Below are 18,144 nucleotides of genomic sequence, written 5' to 3' on the forward strand. Positions count from 1 at the left end.
AATTTGCCTCAGAGGGCTTTACAATCTGTACACATGCGACATCCTCTGAACCGTAGACCCTCACATTCACAGGAAAAACTCCCCTAAAAAAACCCCTTTAACAGGGAGAAAAAAGGAAGAAACCTCTGGGAGAACGACAGAGGAGGGATCCTTCTCCCAGGATGGACAGAATGCAATAGATGTCATGTGTACAGAATGAACAGCATAACAGAGATACAACACATTCAATGTATATGACATAAATGATTCATATAATAAGACTACTTATAATAACAGCAGCAATTATTACAGTAGAATTATAGCCATGAAAATAGGGATAGTAATGTGACTAATAATAATAATGGAAGTAGCAGTGGGTGTCAGTCGGCTCACAGCAGGAGGCACGACTACGGTCCATATACAACCATGAACACACAAACATTTTTGGATTGGCTTTTATACACGATTCAGTTCACATCAGAACACACATACACACACACTTAATCCTCCAATCCGTCCCTTTCTTTCATCCTCCAGTCTAGAGATGCTGGACAAGGTGGAGCCCCCGTCCATCCCGGAGGGCTATGCCATGTCCGTGGCCTTCAGCGCCCTGCTGGACCTGGTGCGGGGCATCACCTCCATGATCGAGAGAGAGTTGGCCGTGGAGGAGGAGCAGGCTGCCGAGTTCAGGGAGACTCATCCTGATCAGCAGTGGCAGCCACCACCTGGTGAGAATGAACGGAGTATAGAGGAAGACAAGCATGTGCTGAAAAATGCAGAGAAATATTGGATTTAAACCAATCAGATTAAATATGAAGATATAAATAAGCTTTTACTGTCTTACTGCATTGTTACCAAACCAGTTAGCATTGTGGGTGTTAGCACTTCTATGACCCCTGGTGGCCAGAATTGTGCCTGTATGTCTCCATCATGTTTTGTTTCTTTTCCTGAGTGATAATGAAGTGATTTTATCCCTGAATAAACTCACAGATGCTTTGTGTTTTTTCAGGAGTTCACCTGGTGTGGGAGGAGATGGTCAGTGCCTGCTGGTGTGGTCTACTGGCTGCTCTGTCTCTGCTGCTGGACGCCAGGTAAACGGACATTATGCAGTCCGCAGTCAAGCTGCATGTACAAACAAGGAGAGAGTGAATTGCCCCGTTGTAAATCCCCAAATGATGCTGAATACTGATCCATTAATGTGTGTGCACAGTGGAAAACAAACAGTTGTAGTGTTGTAAAATGTCAGAAACTGCAGGAGGTTAACTAGAATCTCAACTAATTGCTAGCAATGCAAAAGGAATTATTCCTTATTATTCCTTATTGAGTCATTTTGATGTTCAGGCCAACCAAAATATAATGTGTCTTATTGTTAAGTGTCCACACAACTCTACCAGCTAACCTTAGAGGAAAAAAAACCCCACAAAGCTTTAGCTTAAGTCTTATTACGTCACACACCTTTTGCTTATTTTCTCCAGAGTGATAAAAATCTTACTCCAATACCAAATAAAATCATCAGAATAGGCCATGATGGAATTGTTTTTGTAGTATCAAAGTATAGACTGCACTCTTGACTTTTTCCCCTCCCTTCACTTCAGCACTGATGAGACGGCCACAGAGAACATCCTGAAGGCGGAGCTGACCATGGCGTCGCTGTGTGGTCGCCTGGGCCTGGTGACGCCCCGTGACGCCTTCATCACAGCCATCTGCAAGGCCTCCCTGCCGCCGCACTACGCCCTGACCGTACTGAGCAGCAACGCCGCAAACCTCTCCGGCAAAGGTGCAGCTCGTCAGTTGAGAATGCCACTTAAACACTACATAGAAAACACAATATGAGCAGTACCTGAAATACCTACTGAAAAGCATTTGGTGCTGAGCTTGGTATTCGTGTTTCTATCCAAGCTTTAATGTTGGCATCACAAAATCCAGCGAAAAAGTCCCCCTCTGGTCATGTGTGTTTATGTTAATCTAACAAGCATCTCTAATCTCCCATATGGTTAGACGTGAATGCTGCTAAACCCGGCTTAACATGTAAAATGTTGGCACTCTGCCCGTCCCTCTTATTTGCAGTAATCCATAACTTTTCACCGTGGCTTCTTATTAGGAACACCATGGAGAACACACACACACACACACACACACACACACACACACACACACACACACACACACACACACACACACACACACACACACACACACACACACACCGCTGCTCTCAAACCAAACACTCAGACATTCGTTATTTGCATATTAGCTTGTAGAGATAAAGCCGGCAAATTGGGTCTCAACTCGCGATGGATGTTTGCCTTTGGAGTTAATTAAGAAAGCTTTTCTTGCATGTCGTAAGCTTGTTGCAAAAAAAAAACCGGTTAGTGTGCTCATCGAAAAAGACCTGACTCCTGTGTGTTCTCCACAGCCTACTCCATCCAGGGCCAGAGTGTGCAGATTATCAGCCCCTCCAGTGAATCCCATCAGCAGGTGGTGGCTGTGGGTCAGCCACTCACCTCGCAGCCCCAGGGCACCGTGGTGGTAAGGACACACACACGATTATGAAGAGGCTATTGGGGCTCTTGACATTTTGATAATAAATTAATTCAACGAAGGCGGCAAACATTTTTATAATCAAGAGACATTATACAACACTTTTCCAGAAATTGAACAGCTGCAAAAAGAAAGCAAAACTGTTTAGGGTGATAAATACCCTGAATACTCTGAAAGAGAGCTGTAGTACTTGGCACGGAAATTAAGGGTAAGAAGGAGCACAGTTAAGATAAGATAAGATAAGATAAAATAATCCTTTATTAGTCCCGCAGCGGGGACATTTGCAGGATTACAGCAGCAGAGAGAATAGTGCAAACAAGAGACAAAGTACAGATCAAAACAAGTATTATAAATAAGTAATTACACATTAAAGAATATTAAATAAGTAAGTAAAAAAAATCCACAATAACTAAAATATTATACATACAGACAGAATAATTATTGTATTGCACAGTGTAAGTGCAACTCGTGACCAGTCTAAAAAGAGAGTCAGGTCAAGATTCGTTCCAAATGGGCTCCAGGCTGAGTCGGACAAAGAACCAGCCACATGTGCTCTCAGATACGTCGAAATGCCGAGCGAAGCGATTTGTTTTCCAGGTCGTCAATGTTATAAATATGCATTATATGCACAACGCCCAAATACAAACAGACACATTTGTCTCTCTCGGCACAGTTCGAGTAGGGGACAACTGTTATGAGCAGAGGCAGGTCAGGCGGGCTTGTGCATCTAGATTTCTCTTGAGGGCAATAACATTTCAGAATACACAGGCTGTTATCTTGACCCTAACCTGTAATCATTATTCTGTAATTAGAAATCTCCCTATAGTAATAATAATGTGAAAGTGTATTTTTTTTTCTGTTCTCAGCTCCTACACATATGCATATATTTCCTCACTGTTTTGTTATCATGTCCGTACGGATGTGACTGTTGTGCGTCATGCTGCTAATAGCTTATAATTTTAGTTAGATGTCAGATTTTTAGCTTTTTCTACCTTTTCACTCTTTGTGATTTTTTTTTTTGCCCTGGAGAAGTGCATCAGCCAAGTCCTTGATGACGCCTATTAAAATGTTCCATAATTGTCTGTCTCTCTCTCTCTCTCTGTTAGCTAACTGCCAAGAACATCCAGTGCATGCGAACCCTGTTGAACCTGGCCCACTGCCACGGGGCCGTGCTGGGCACCTCCTGGCAGCTGGTACTGGCTACACTGCAGGTACTACCTCCTCGTACCACACCACACTACACACACACGTATGCACACACACTCTTCTGTTGGACAAGGCAAAAAACACAGTCCACATTTTCTCTACACAAACGCATAATAATAATAATACTTTAATTTTATATAGCGCTTTTCTAAGTACTCAAAGACGCTTTACATAGGGCGAAGACAAACATGCATGAACACTTCCTCCCCTAATAAGGCAAAATTACTTTCATACATGCATAAATGTACGCTTGTACTGCTTATTATAAAGTCAATGAATTTCTAAGAATAACTATCAAAATTTGTTACTTCACCTGTGCTTTGTAACTCACACAAACTGACAAGTTTCAGTAGGGTGTAATATTTGCGTCAGATGATGTAAAAGTAGTTTCTCCACTTTTCAACTGTCCTTCAGCGTCTCACTTTTGTCTCCCAGCACTTAGTGTGGATCCTGGGGCTGAAGCCGGGGGTGGGCGGTGCCCTGAAGCCTGGCCGAGCCGTGGAGGGACCCAGCACAGTGAGTGTTGTTTTACTAAAAGCTGTGCGATGAGCGTTCATTGTGCTGAATGTTTTTCACACCTCCATGTTGAAGGCGACGAGCTGACTGGCCGTTGTTGTGTCCTTCACCTAAACAGGTGCTGACCACAGCTGTGATGACAGATCTCCCGGTCATCTCCAACATCCTGTCCAGACTGTTTGAGAGTTCCCAGTAAGGACTAACCATTTTCTGTGAAAATTCTTACTCATTTCAAAACTCCAGTTTTTCCCAGAAATGTATTTCTCCTAAAGGTTATTTGGGCTACATTATCTGCTCAGAACTAATAATAACAATAGTGGCATAAATGTACCAAAATTATGTCTGCAGATTTAGTAAACCACAATGAATCATAACATCTCAATATTGAACCTTTCTACTGTGGTTTGGAAAATAATTGTTCATCCTCTTATTATTGGAATGACCTGAGGAATAATATACTGAATATGCTTTCTTAATACTTGGGAGAATAGTGGGTCCTGTTGAAAATCTGAATTCTTAACAATTGCAACAATTTAATGCAATGCAAAATATGCACATATGATATGAAATATGTGTTTTTATATGTGATCCAGGTACCTGGATGATGTGTCCCTGCATCACCTGATCAACGCTCTCTGTTCCCTCTCCCTGGAAGCCATGGAAATGGCTTATGGAAACAACAAGGTAAAGACTTCCTGTATTGTAGTGTGTTATTTCGTTCTCAGACGTTTTGGATGTGTCATTATTTGGCTTTAGTTAAAATATCAAATGTTAACCATACTTATGCTATGATCAGAAGAGTCAGGGTATATACAGTAAGGTGTCAAGTTTTTATTTATAGTTTCTATCCTCCTCTTTCAGGAGCCTTCTCTGTTTGCTGTGGCCAAGCTTCTGGAGACTGGCCTCGTCAATATGGATCGCATAGAGATCCTGTGGAGACCTCTAACCGGCCACTTATTGGAGGTAACACCTATTTATAGCTACAGCCCACAATATGCAGTGTCACCGTCACCACATTTCATTCAAACTCTGTGAAATATGAGAGATGCAGTTTTGTAAATATGACATATTTTATATAATCTATTTTTTTGGTTACATTTTGATCAGACTTTATTTCAACTTGGGACAATAAGTGTTCCAGGATGTGCGTTTCTCTCCAGCTCCAGTTTGTCTAAACTTGGTAAAAGTAATTGTCAGGTTTTCCAAAGCTGATGAACTCATTGGAGATGTCATTGAAACATTTGGAACCAAACTCTATAATGGTAATAATAATAATAATAATAATAATAATAATAATAATAATAATAATAATAATAATAATAATGAAACCTAAAAGAATGTCAAAATTGCCCCCTTCTACCCTTTTGGGTCTAATAATTAAGACATTTTTTCCATGGAGTCTGGAGCACACATGTGGTTTAGTCATGAAGGAAAAAAATTAAATGAAAGAGCTAATGAAGGGTTGAAAGTTTTCAATTAGTATAACAGATTTTTTTAGTGTTGGTCAAAGTGTATGGAAGTTTCTCCTCTTTCCTGTTTGTTCTAACATATTGGTGAAACTTTTGAATCTGTAGCATGTGTGTAAATACCATATACTATAGAAAATGTTGAATTAACATGTGTGTAGTTTGTACTTCACTCTCTGTATTGGTTATTGGCTAACATGTTGTCATATCTACGAGATGGTTCTCCTTTTGTATGTGTGTGAAGGTGTGTGTTTAGAGGTTTTCTTCACATTTTCTTTGTCTATCTCCCCCTCTCTTTTTTGCACTCCTGTCTGTTTTGCAGAAGGTAAGCTCAGATTCCCTCCTCTATAATCGTTTGCTTTCCCATCTCCTCTCTCTTTCCCCAAATCTGTTCTCTCTCTCTCTCTCTCCCTGCCTCTCAGTCTGCTTTCAACCAGTTGGACCTGTCAGGTCGCTGTGTCAAAATGTGTCTACAGTGCATTTTGCTCCTCTACCAGTATTTTGACCTTGCATTCTTGTGCGCAATTTGCAATGTGAAGCTCTGATTTTTCACAGAAGCAGAATCTGAAGCTGCACCTGCAAAGTCTACTTTATGCTTGGATACAATGCTGCTTATCCCTCTTTGCAGACTTCAAATTCAGTGCTGTTGAAATTTAAAGGAAATGTGGCAATGACATCACCTTTTATTATGTCTTTATTTGCAGATGTACAATATGATAAAGAATAAGACACATTAATGATAATGCAGGGATATGGAATCCAAATTTTTAAATGGATACACATGGACCATCTGGGCTCTGAAGGGATGCAGTGTCTGCAAAACAATCTCTCTTTATGCCTTTAAGCATTACAACATTTTCTCCTCTTAGGATTCTAAAGCCTCACGTCACAAAAGTGAAAATATGTTTCACAAATTTCCCTGCAGACCAAAGATGATTTAATTTGGTTCACAAATGAACTCAAGATCTTAAAAGACAGACGGCAGGTTTTGCATCGCACGTTTATTTTCTCCGTAGAGCCCGGCCTCTTCACGTGTATCTATTCTAGCTTTCATGATAACACTGTCTGTCACCGCATATCTTGCGATCACAGGGGATCCCGGTCTTTATCACACAGACTGAGGTGTATTTCACCCACCTGTTTCACACCAACACACTGTGAACACTGCTGGAAAAACTCTGCGCTGAACAGCCTCTGCTTCAGATCTGTCATCGTGCGCGTTTGTGTTGCATTTGTGTGTCTTTGTGATGTGTCCTGCAGGTCTGCCAGCACCCAAACTCCAGGATGAGAGAGTGGGGGGCTGAGGCGTTGACGGCGCTCATCAAGGCGAGCCTGGCCTACAAACACGACCCTCCACTGGCGCAAAATCAGGTAGATAACACTACAGAAAAAGCAGTAAAAAGCAAAAATCTGCTGTAAGAAGTTGCAGTTATAAAACAACGTGGATCACAATATTTGCTCGTAGCCATTCTCTATCATATGAACTCTGTAGGGAGTGTTTCATTAGAGGGATGTATTATTTGTCCTCCCTGGGTTTAGCTCCTTAATATTGTTTGTCTGTAATGCTGACATTTGAGAAAGCTCCTCCACTGTTGCAGTGTATGCCATGAGAGATAAAAGTGTGTGCCAAATGCTTAAAATGTCGAAAACAGAAATGTCACAGTCGCTCTCTCTTGCCACTCACAAGCACAGAGTCTGTGACCTTCAACTTAGGGAGACCGATAAAGGGAATGGCACAGAGCTTATCTGAAAGGGCCGTGTGGAGGTTAATAGAAACGGCACTGAGCCATACAAATTATGGTTGTCCTGCAGAAATGCACGATACAAGCGCTTCTTCAAGGCCTTTTTTTTTTTTTTTTGCAGCGTGGGCAAGCATTTTACCATTGCATGTTGTGTTGAAATAATGAAAATACAACGTAACAAATTAAAAAAAAAAAAAAAAAAAAAAGTATTTGCTGACTCAATTCTGTACACAAATCTTTTTAAAAGCCAAATTTACGGTCAGTGACCTTCCTCAAGGGAAGAACAGGTAGCAAGTGAATGCAGCAGTACAGGGTTCAAGGAACATCACTTTATCAGCCTTAATGCAGAACTCTTGTGTCAATCAGTCGAACTTGTGTGGCTAAACATCAAAGGAATTTTAGCCCTGGGTATGATGGACTACAAGTTAAAGTCACAGTGTCTAGAGCGAGTAAAGAAACACTAGGCAGCACATCGAATATACAAATCACACAGTAAAAACACCAATAAAAGAAAGAATACACAATGATAAAGATAATGCTGTGTAATCATTTTCATTTAGTTTGATAGTCTTTAGCTCCAGCAATATAAAAAAAGGAAAAAAAAACATGACATTCTGCTCAGACTCAGCGCCTTAAATATACTGAAAATGTTATAAAAAAATTGGGGCCTTAATCACACAATTAGGTGGTTTATTTTCTACCTTGCACCAAATGAGACCTTTTTTTAAACTGCTTTCCTCTGTAAATTAATTCATGCATATTTTTTGTGTGTGTTTGTTTTTCGGCAAAAAAGCCTAACATGCCCCTAATGACTACTCTATATTAAAAGACATTTAGTGTGCTACACTTTCACATTTTAACAATTATAACAGTGATCCATTAAGCATCATTCTGTCTCCCCACTCATTTATTCAGGCATATCTTTTGTTTTGTACGTGTCTTTATGTCATCCATGCTACTCAGGGAACACAGCTTTTGGGAGTAATCAATTTGTTTGAAGAAATTAAAAAAGACAGTTATGACTCACATTTCACAACTCTGTCAGCAGGATCACAAACATATCTGCAAAGACTTGGAAATGAGCTTACCCTATATATGCATCAATGTGTCCCCTAAACGGGATGTAATAATTGAGTTTAATGAAGATGCAACTGTTGTAAATTTGAATATATAAATTATATATGTGTACTATGCAGTGTTGTAATAGCATAGTTTACAAAGTGAATTTAATTAAAATCTGTATCTTTGCTGATAACCGTCTTCAAGTAAACAAATTAATTACCCCTTCCTCTTTTTGTCCCCAAGCGGCTGCAGCTTCTGTTGCTGAACCCCCTGAAGGAGCTGTCCAACGTGCTGCATGCAGACATCCGGCAGAAACAGCTTGAGAGTGTCCTGCAGATCCTACAGAGCCAGGGAGACAGCCTGGGGCCCGGTTGGCCGCTCGTCTTGGGGGTCATAGGAGCCATCCGTAATGATCAAGGGTAAGAGTACAAAGGAGGAGGAGGAGGAGGGGGGGGATGTACACTTACTTATTTCGTTTTGGCTGATATAGTTCTGGTTTTAGCCGAACACAACCAAAGCGTGCCATGTGTGTTGTTCCCCTTCAGAGAGTCATTGATCCGAACAGCCTTCCAGTGCCTGCAGTTGGTGGTGACGGACTTCCTGCCCACCATGCCTTGCACGTGCCTCCAGATCGTAGTGGATGTAGCCGGCAGCTTCGGCCTGCAGAACCAGGAGCTCAACATCAGCTTAACCTCCATCGGCCTGCTGGTGAGATTACCAGTTTCGGTTTACTCCTGTGTGATGCGCTGCAAAGATGCTCAGAAAACCATTCAATCAACCGGTCTACCAGTAGAATAATGTGTGTAACAGGGCTATTGGTAAAAAAAAGAATGTGGTCTTGTAAATGGAAAGAAAATAAAAAAAAATGTTCTGCCATAATTCTTATTACTGTGTATTATTGAAATTTGACTTGTTCCTGAGGGAGTGACAGGTCGGACATGTTTCTTTTCCAGTCATTTTTAAGGCTTAAACATTATTCATTATTAATATTATTAGTTTTACAACATCACATAATTCCTTGTTTTTGCATTATTTATCTAATTTAAATGGCAAATTAGCCCTCTGCTGACATTTCATAGATACTTTGTAGAGTATTCAGGACATGCAGAACCCAGTATTGATCTGTGGTCTGCGGGATTATTTCACTTGCTCCTGCGGGATTACTTCATGGTAATAGGATAGCAAAACTGCCAGAAGCATTTTTACCAACCTTCCTCTTCAATGTGTGACCACCCCCCCCCCCCCCCCCCACTTCTTCCCCCTTTTACCCGCAGTGGAACATTTCGGACTACTTCTTCCAAAGGGGCGAAGCCATCATACAGGAGCTGGAGAGGGAGGAGGAGGCCCTGCAGAAGCAGGCCCAGGAGAAAGGAGAGACCCTGAACAGGCCGTTCCACCCCGCCCCCCCCTTTGACTGCCTGTGGCTGTGCCTGTACGCCAAGCTGGGCGAGCTGTGTGTGGACCCGCGGCCCGCTGTGCGTAAAAGCGCTGGGCAGACGCTGTTCTCCACCATAGCAGCCCACGGGACCCTGCTGCAGCAGCCAACATGGCATATAGTGGTCTGGAAGGTAACATTGAAGACTTTGTGAATATCACTTGATGGGCGGCTTGGTGGGCGGCTTTGGCACATGAGGTAGAGTGCTTGTCCCGTAACCACAAGGTTGGTGGTTCAAACCCCTCTACTGGCAACATGCCGAGGTGTCCTTGAGCAAGACACCTAACCCCAAGTTGCTCCCCGGGCGCTTCATTGCAGCCCACTGCTCCTCCGGGATGGGTTAAATGCAGAGAAATAATTTCCCCATTGTGGGACTAATAAAGGCTTAATTATTATTATTATTATTATTTAGAGAAGGCTGTCATCCATTGCTATTTTTTTCCATTATCTTACTTTAAATTATTATTGACTAAATAGGCCTCGGTGCTCTTTCTGCTGGTTGATCTACCCTCCGTGTCACCACCAGGTGCTGTTCCAACTTCTCGGCTGCGTGAGGACCTCATCCACCACAGCGGACAAGGAGAAGATTGAGTCCGGCGGCGGAAACATCCTCATCCACCACTCGCGCGACACGGCCGAAAAACAGTGGGCGGAGACGTGGGTGCTGACTCTAGCCGGAGTGGCTCGCATTTTCAACACTAGGCGGTATCTCCTCCAGCAGCTAGGTGAGCCAGGGCGGGAGCTACTCTGATACTTGATGCTGTTGTACATAAGCTTGACTGTGACACACTGCTACAGTAATGCCACAGCGCCACACAATTGTAAACAATGACAATTACATATTGAAATGAATTCATAAGTCTGTGCCAAGTGTACTGCTATGTTAGGACACATTTAGCCACATTAAGCCCAATGCGGACAGGATTAACGTATCAGGGAGACATGAATGATAAAACATGATGTCCTCATTAACTGCACTCATCCCTTTTAACATTTTAGCCGGTGCCAAATTACAAGAGGTGACTCATAATATGCAACACGTATTCCCAGCTTACTACACATTGGATCACGAATAGAAAGGCTGCTCATCCTACATATAGCCTAGATAAAATAAATAACAGTTTCTGGCAATATAATATCACAGTACATTTTTCATATTGACAAAATTTGTTAACAGGTAACTGTGGTTTTGACTGATACACCTTGGGATATGGCCACAGTTTTCAGTATGTGGCCTCTTTAAACTTCTGTTAGTTGCCTCATGTTGGTTTGAAATCTCCCATATCAAATATAGACTAGCCATTCATAGCATAGCGACGGTTTCAGATTTTCGTTTCAGATTTTCTTCACTTTCAGGCTGTTTTTGTTGATCTCGCACTGGTCACGGTTAACCTTGTGTAGTAGTGATACCGGTTACCCGGAGAGAAGTTTTTTGAACCATTACATATTTTAATAAAATCCTGTGGAGCTAACATTAGCAGAGCACGTTGGACATCATTGACTAGCGTTAGCACTTTTTTACTACACTAGCTACTGAAGGCATACTGAATGTATACACATGCTACTTTCGCTTATTATTGATGCTAACAGTGACTAAAGTCACCTGGTTTTACAGGAACAGTGCTGTTCCCGAATTTCATTGTGTTCTGTTGATCGGCAGGTGATGTGGTGCTTCACTTTCAGACTGCGATATGTAGGCTTTATCTTCTATCTTTATCTTATCAACCTGTTTTTGCTGCTGAATCAGTTTGCTTTATCCTTAAAACTCATACAATAGACCCTTCTGTCTGCTTTTCTCTGTTAGTTTATACTTCTTCAGGGAGTGCAGTTAGTGACAGTGTGGGCTCCATGGTAGTCTCACACTCTCCCATCACTGTGCTGTGTATCCGCAGGTGATTTCTTCGAGGCCTGGGAGGTGCTGCTGAACCACATTCAGTCTGCCGCTCTCAGCAAGAACAACGAGGTCTCCCTGGCGGCCCTCAAGAGCTTTCAGGAGATCCTACAGATTGTTACACCTGTTAAAGACTCGGACAAAGTCGGCGACGCGTTTGCTGCTATGGGCGTCCCCCCAGTGCTCATTGACCCCTTCTCAGCGTCCGGCCCTGGCAGACCCCTGGTGCGTTCAGATTCACTAGTAGAGCGGCTGACACGGTACAACGGCGCTGAGCTGCAGGCCCCTCCCCCGGGGGAGGAGTCGGCCCTGGAAGACTCTGCGTTGTGGTGGTCGGCGTGGAACACGTGGTACCGAACGGGAACGGACAGCACAAGACCACCTAGTGGTCCGACAGAGAAGTTCTCCTTCATCCCCAGCCAGCCCTTCCTCACGGCATTGATCCAGATTTTCCCCGCACTCTACCAGCACATAAAAGCCAACTTCAGCATGGAGGACCTGAAGAAGCTGGGGGTCATCCTCCACGGGGCCGTGTCGGTGCCCATCAGCAGTGACGCCTCGCCCTTTATCCTCCCCTCCTACACTGAGGCGGTGCTCACTAGCCTGCAGGAAGCTGTGCTCACTGCTCTGGATGTGTTGCAGAAGGTAGGCAAAGCAAAATGTATATGTCATAAAACAAAAAATATACTTACCAAAGAGAACATGTGTTATACATTATGCACCGTAGAAAATAGCTAAGAGCCTTGTTGACCTACGAGTCAAAGATAATAATGTCCTCATTTTGAATCCAGCAAGACGTCTTTGGTGCATGTCATCCTCTTCTCTCTAAAAATTCACGGCCTATCTCTTAACTTCACACTCAGAGGAAAAAAAAAAAGGAAAAAATAATCTTAAAAGAGCAGAGTAGTTAAATGAAGTAGTTATCTTGTAAGTATTGCAATGTTATGTGGGAGCAGCCCTTATGCTTTATTCCAATGTTTATCCTATATATCCCAAAACTACCAGCAACTAAGGATTTTAATTTTTATTCTTTATCATTGATTGTTCGAATGTATAGTCTTCAAAATGTCTTCAAATTGCTTGTTTTCTTTAACCAGGCAGTCCAAATTGTTTTTCAAATAATATACGACAGAAAAAAGCAGCAAATTCTCTCGTTTAACAAAGTGGAACCAGCAAATGGGACTCCAGTCCATCATTTCAGCAATGTTTGCTTTGGACGGCTATACTTAAACATATTACACATTTCCATGTACTTTTTTTATAAATGATGCTTTGACTTGATATAGAAACTCCAAACCTCTTTGCTATGAAAACTATGTCTTTAAGAAAAGCAGACCCTTCCTAGCCCTGTCAACCAAAAGTCATTTCTTTCCCATTTTGCGTCAACTCATTCCGGGAAACAATGTGTCAGTCTGCTAAATTATGCAATATGCAGTCCCGTGGTGGATGTCAGCAGTGTGTTTTTTTTTCCTCCCTTCCCTCCCTGCTGCAGGCCATCTGTGTGGGCCCGGAGAACCTGCAGGTCATGTACCCGGCCATCTTTGAACAGCTGCTCCTCTTCGTGGAGTTCTCCTGCAAGCCTCCTCAGTACGGCAGGATGGAAACCAAACACGTGGCCAATGCCAAATACAACCAGGTAGGGGGTGGGGGTGGGGGGTGGGGGGGAATGGAATTGGCTGGTGAACTGCTTGGTTTTTCATTTTTCAACTTATGTCTTTTTACAGTTTGTTTCATTAAAACGTCGAACGGTGTACACTGTTACTCGTTGCTCTTCTCTCTTCAGCCATTTTCAACAAGATCATCTTTGTTCTTTAATGTTCATGAGGCTCCCCCCCCCCCACCCCCTCTCTCTGTCAGTCTAGTCCTCATGAAGCCCCTATCATGGCCCTTCATGAGATTGACAGGTTCTTCTGGACCCCCATTAGTAGCTCCAAACCATTTTTCTTTTTTTTTTTTTTTCTTCCTTTTTGAGTTCAAACTCAGTTCAGATTCCCAGTGCGCATAGTTCCCGGTGACCTTTTTAGAAAGATTACTTCATTTATAAACCCACAAACGGGGGATTCTTTTCACCACATTGTTCTGGTATCGGGGCCTTTTCTTACTCATCGTTGACGCGGAAATAAAATCCAGACGGCGTCTTGAGAGTCGCTGAGAGTTGTCTCGCTCTGGCAGGCTGGTACTGTTGTGCTAAGAAATGTTAGCTCAACACTTTTCACGTCTCAAACTCTGACCGCCTGTCTGTTAGTCCTGCATGTGGGGTCCAGACTATCTGAATCTGAATCTGTTTAAAGTGTTTTAAGTAAGAAAGGTCAAACTAAATCCACCCAGCCAAACAGATGCTTGTTGGCTTTTGGTGCTAGGATTGTTATTCCCCCCCCTAAATCAGTCCTGGTTATTGAATCTCATTTAGCCAACAAGCCACTGAACAATCCAATTTAAACACCGGTTTAATTGCGATCTTCTCTCATTCTGTTTCTTGGGACTACTCACTGGATTACCATTTTAGATCCAGCTCTTTGCACCGGTGAGTTCCGTCATCTCCTCCAGACCCCCCCCCCCCCCACCCCCCCCCTATAGTTTGAACTAAGCTGTGCTGAATGGTGACGACCTGCCCTCTGCGGTGTATCACGCCGCATGGCAGGCTCTCACGTCTCATCTGCGTCTCCTCACTCCATGCTCCCCCTTTCTCTGCCTGCCACTAACCGGTGGTTATGCCTCTGTGTGCACAGTCCCTGTGCAGTTCCATCTTCAGTTGATTTTGTGTTTTTTTTTTCTTTTTTTTTTTTCTTTGCTGACGTCCATATTCACACGTGTGGTTCTGTTTTATATTCCTTAAAGACACACTTTGTAGCATCAAGTGATTTGTTTGGCTATAACATCTCAGCCTTGGTACTCATACAAGCCTAACAAAAACTTGAAAGCAGACTAATAGTCACTGTAACTTTAAAATAAATGTCCGTGTTACTTGTAAACTTATACAAAGTGTGCCTTTAAAAACTGCTTTCAATGTGGCTCTGCCAAAAAGTACAAATAATGCTTTTTATGATTTGTTTGACTGATATCCACTCCCGTTTTTTTTTCTCTTTTCTCTTGTTAAATCCTCCCGTCCCCGCAGGCGGAATGGGTTGCCTTAAACTATGTGCCCTTTGCTGAGCGCTCCTTGGAAGTGGTGGTGGACCTGTACCATAAAACAGCGTGCCACAAAGCGGTCATCAATGAGAAAGTTCTGCAGAACATAATCAAGGTATTTTCACCAGGATTGGTACTCATGGTCACGAGAATCCTAGTAAAGTTTTGGAAATTTGGTTTTCCAAGACTGTAATTGAATTACAGTGTAAAGCAACTAAAATAAACGTTTGGATATAGCCCCAAGAAATTGGTATCAATACCAAATCACCTCTAAAGTTTGCTTCACATGTGCATTCTTTAGATGGATATTCCTTTATTGATCCCCATGGGGGAAATTCGGGTGTTGCAGCAGCTTCTAGTGCGGAGTAATGAGTCATTGTCAGGCTACAAGTAGCATTGATTCCTTAAGTTTTTCTCTTTATACTCTCTACTGGATCCCCGTTGAGCACCAGTAATTTCTGAACAATATGCAGTCAAAAGGTGGGATTTTAAGAGAAGGTTTTTCAATTTTTTTAAGAGTATGCTAACACAGAATCACGCAGGGCGACTGCTGCTGCTCTGCTATCGATGTGATGAAACCCTTAAGCAAGGTGAACGTCTGGCACACGTACCCGATCAATGATGTCAAACCAGGTGACTAAGGCTAAGCTCCAACTCTTTGAATCACAGTGTTGATTTTCTCTTCAAGCTGCTATAATCAATATTTTTATAATCACGATGGATGAAAAATACCTCCATGTATCTTAAAGGGGTAGTATTACAGGTTCTGATGCCCAATAGAGGAATGTGTGTTAGTTACTTTCCAAGAGATGGTGGTATATTCTGAAATGTAATTCTATTTTCTGTCTGAGGATTTTATGATCCACCAGCCTTTTGAGCAACTTTCACTTCCCCTGTCTCCCTGACCTGATAGTATTGATCTCAAGGCTTACATCTTAAATTTCGAAAATGTGAAGTGCAGTGCTCGACATCCGCAGCCTTTTGAGTGCACTCCGTCAACGACCCACAAGATTTTGCCAGATAGCCTTAACTTCTTAAAATGCCACCTATTCTGCCACTTGTGTCTAGTGTCTGACACCTGTGTCTTCTTTCCCCGTATTCTGTTTGATAAGAAAACTTAAACTGAAGAGAGTTAGTTTGCAAAAGAGCAATTATGAAGGTTCCCTTTGGACAAAACGAAATCAAACATTTCTTTTGTCTCCAAAACAAAAACGCTGTACTTGAAAAATATCAACCTTGGGGAACCCAGCTGTTCTCTCGAAAGATAAATATCTTGCTGTGATGTTACCTCTAAGATTTAAAGTCTCTCCACATTTCAGTGTAAAGGAGAAGAAAGTGAAGGGGATTCTGGGTCCTGCAGTTGGTCTTATAGATTTTACCTTGAAGTCTTCCTTTGTATTTCAGCCTCATGATGTATTGTTTTTGCCATCTCCTCCTTTGTTTTTCTCCCCCTCAAGACTTTAAGAATGCCCTTGGGTTTGAAGTATGCCTGTCCATCAGAGAGCACCTGGAAGCTCGCCGTTTCCTCCCTGCTCAAGGTGCTGTCTATCGGGCTGCCGGTGGCACGCCAGCACGCCTCGTCTGGAAAGTTTGACACTATGTGGCCAGAGCTGGCCAATGCCTTTGAAGACTTTCTTTTTACCAAAAGGTACAGATTAGGACAATCTTAGAGTTGAGAATGCACACTATGGAAGTTCTGAATACCAAGAAAAAAATGTTATGTGTTTTTTTTTTTATAGCACACCTCCAGATAACCTGTCCATCCAGGAATTTCAGAAGAATGAAGCCGTTGATGTCGAGGTAAATACTTTTTTCCCATTCAATTAAAGTGATTTTGTCTGGCGGCCCATATCAACGTTGTGTTCTCTGTATTTTAGGTGGTCCAGCTGATCAGCACAGAGATTTTACCGTTTGCCAACTTCATCCCCAAAGACTTTGTTGGTCAGATCATGACTATGCTCAATAGAGGTTCCATTCACTCACAGTCTCCCTCGTTCACGGGTAAGATATGCTTTTGGCAGGTAGAATAATTTGACGTTAGCTGTGTTGTTTACTTGTATTTCCGATGGGACATCAGGGTGGCCAAGTGCTGGAATCATACTGTAACCATTAAGTAATGGTTGCAAACGCCGTTCTTGTTTTTCATCACAAACAATGCCTCCTGTCAAACTTGTCATGCATAAAGCAAGACAGTAAATCTCTGTTTGTCTGTGGTGTCAGCAGAATGTCTAATATTCAAAGGGCTTTCCCGTTGACAGAGGCAGAGATCGATGTGCGGATGAGGGAGGAGTTTTCTAAGGTGTGCTTTGAGACGCTGCTACAGTTCTCCTTCAGCAACAAGGTGTCGACCCCTCAGGAGGGCTACATCTCTCGTATGGCGCTCTCTGTGCTCCTCAAGAGATCCCAGGATGTTCTCCGGCGCTACGTTGAGGACGAGAGGTTGAGCGGACGCTGCCCCCTGCCCAGGTACGCCCCGCTGTACACCTCTAAATAAAACCCCCGGTGTACTTGCTTTGGGTTTAATGTTTTTAGACAAATGTCCCCATCAGAAATTCCAGCTCCAAACTCTGTTGTTTGTTAGAGCCATAATTCTACCACTGAGATATTTAGCAACACAAAACCAAGACCACCCCATCTCCAGCTGTCCATCCATCATTTCTCCTTTTCTCTTTTGTAAACAACACAAAACCACCATACTTGTTCAGTTTTACACGCTGGCACCACATTTTAGTGTTGGCTGTAACACTTCATTCTGCAGTGCGTTCTTTCCCTCCCCCTAAGACACACGATGGAAGTTAAATGATACCCAAGGGGATATGGCGCCATTAGCACAGAAAATGGCAAAGGGATGGATGGGGGAAGTTCAGAAAAATAGGATAATTAGGAAATACACAAGAAAAGAAAATATATAAACTACATTTAAAAACCACGACGACTTGTAAAGCATGTTAAAAACAGCAGAACTTAAAGAGCAAAATATATACACGTATATGAAGATACAAAAAGTAAGAAATGGGTTTCACAGTCAAATCGGTACATTGTAATAATCTGTGTTGGATGTAAAGCGGAACTCCCCAAATTTCTACATGCAATGTCACTCTGCTGTTTAGGCTACATTAGCTGCTACTAGCTACCTGAATCTCCGACCGAAACTGTCTGAGGCGAAGTTGCATTGTG

The 18,144-nt window shown here is 42.5% G+C and overlaps 1 protein-coding gene across 2 annotated transcripts in view; it reads left to right on the plus strand.

Annotated features, from left to right (window-relative positions):
• The window catches only part of mon2 (MON2 homolog, regulator of endosome-to-Golgi trafficking), a 38,355-nt gene that overhangs the window by 18,283 nt on the left and 1,928 nt on the right, over positions 1-18,144 (plus strand). The window contains exons 12-33 of one of the 2 annotated variants that reach the window (XM_054619359.1): positions 517-707; positions 989-1,070; positions 1,575-1,756; positions 2,396-2,508; positions 3,627-3,731; positions 4,162-4,242; positions 4,361-4,434; positions 4,836-4,926; positions 5,104-5,205; positions 6,969-7,079; positions 8,756-8,931; positions 9,058-9,220; positions 9,787-10,080; positions 10,474-10,672; positions 11,840-12,483; positions 13,331-13,474; positions 14,345-14,362; positions 14,954-15,082; positions 16,425-16,615; positions 16,707-16,767; positions 16,845-16,968; positions 17,226-17,433. In XM_054619359.1, coding sequence (XP_054475334.1) covers positions 517-707; positions 989-1,070; positions 1,575-1,756; positions 2,396-2,508; positions 3,627-3,731; positions 4,162-4,242; positions 4,361-4,434; positions 4,836-4,926; positions 5,104-5,205; positions 6,969-7,079; positions 8,756-8,931; positions 9,058-9,220; positions 9,787-10,080; positions 10,474-10,672; positions 11,840-12,483; positions 13,331-13,474; positions 14,345-14,362; positions 14,954-15,082; positions 16,425-16,615; positions 16,707-16,767; positions 16,845-16,968; positions 17,226-17,433 — 3,483 coding nt within the window. The remainder of the gene's footprint in view (positions 1-516; positions 708-988; positions 1,071-1,574; positions 1,757-2,395; positions 2,509-3,626; positions 3,732-4,161; positions 4,243-4,360; positions 4,435-4,835; positions 4,927-5,103; positions 5,206-6,968; positions 7,080-8,755; positions 8,932-9,057; positions 9,221-9,786; positions 10,081-10,473; positions 10,673-11,839; positions 12,484-13,330; positions 13,475-14,344; positions 14,363-14,953; positions 15,083-16,424; positions 16,616-16,706; positions 16,768-16,844; positions 16,969-17,225; positions 17,434-18,144) is intronic. The other variant, XM_054619360.1, reaches the window with a different exon arrangement.

Source organism: Anoplopoma fimbria, chromosome 19 (genome assembly GCF_027596085.1).
Source record: "Anoplopoma fimbria isolate UVic2021 breed Golden Eagle Sablefish chromosome 19, Afim_UVic_2022, whole genome shotgun sequence".
Lineage (NCBI taxonomy): Eukaryota > Metazoa > Chordata > Actinopteri > Perciformes > Anoplopomatidae > Anoplopoma > Anoplopoma fimbria.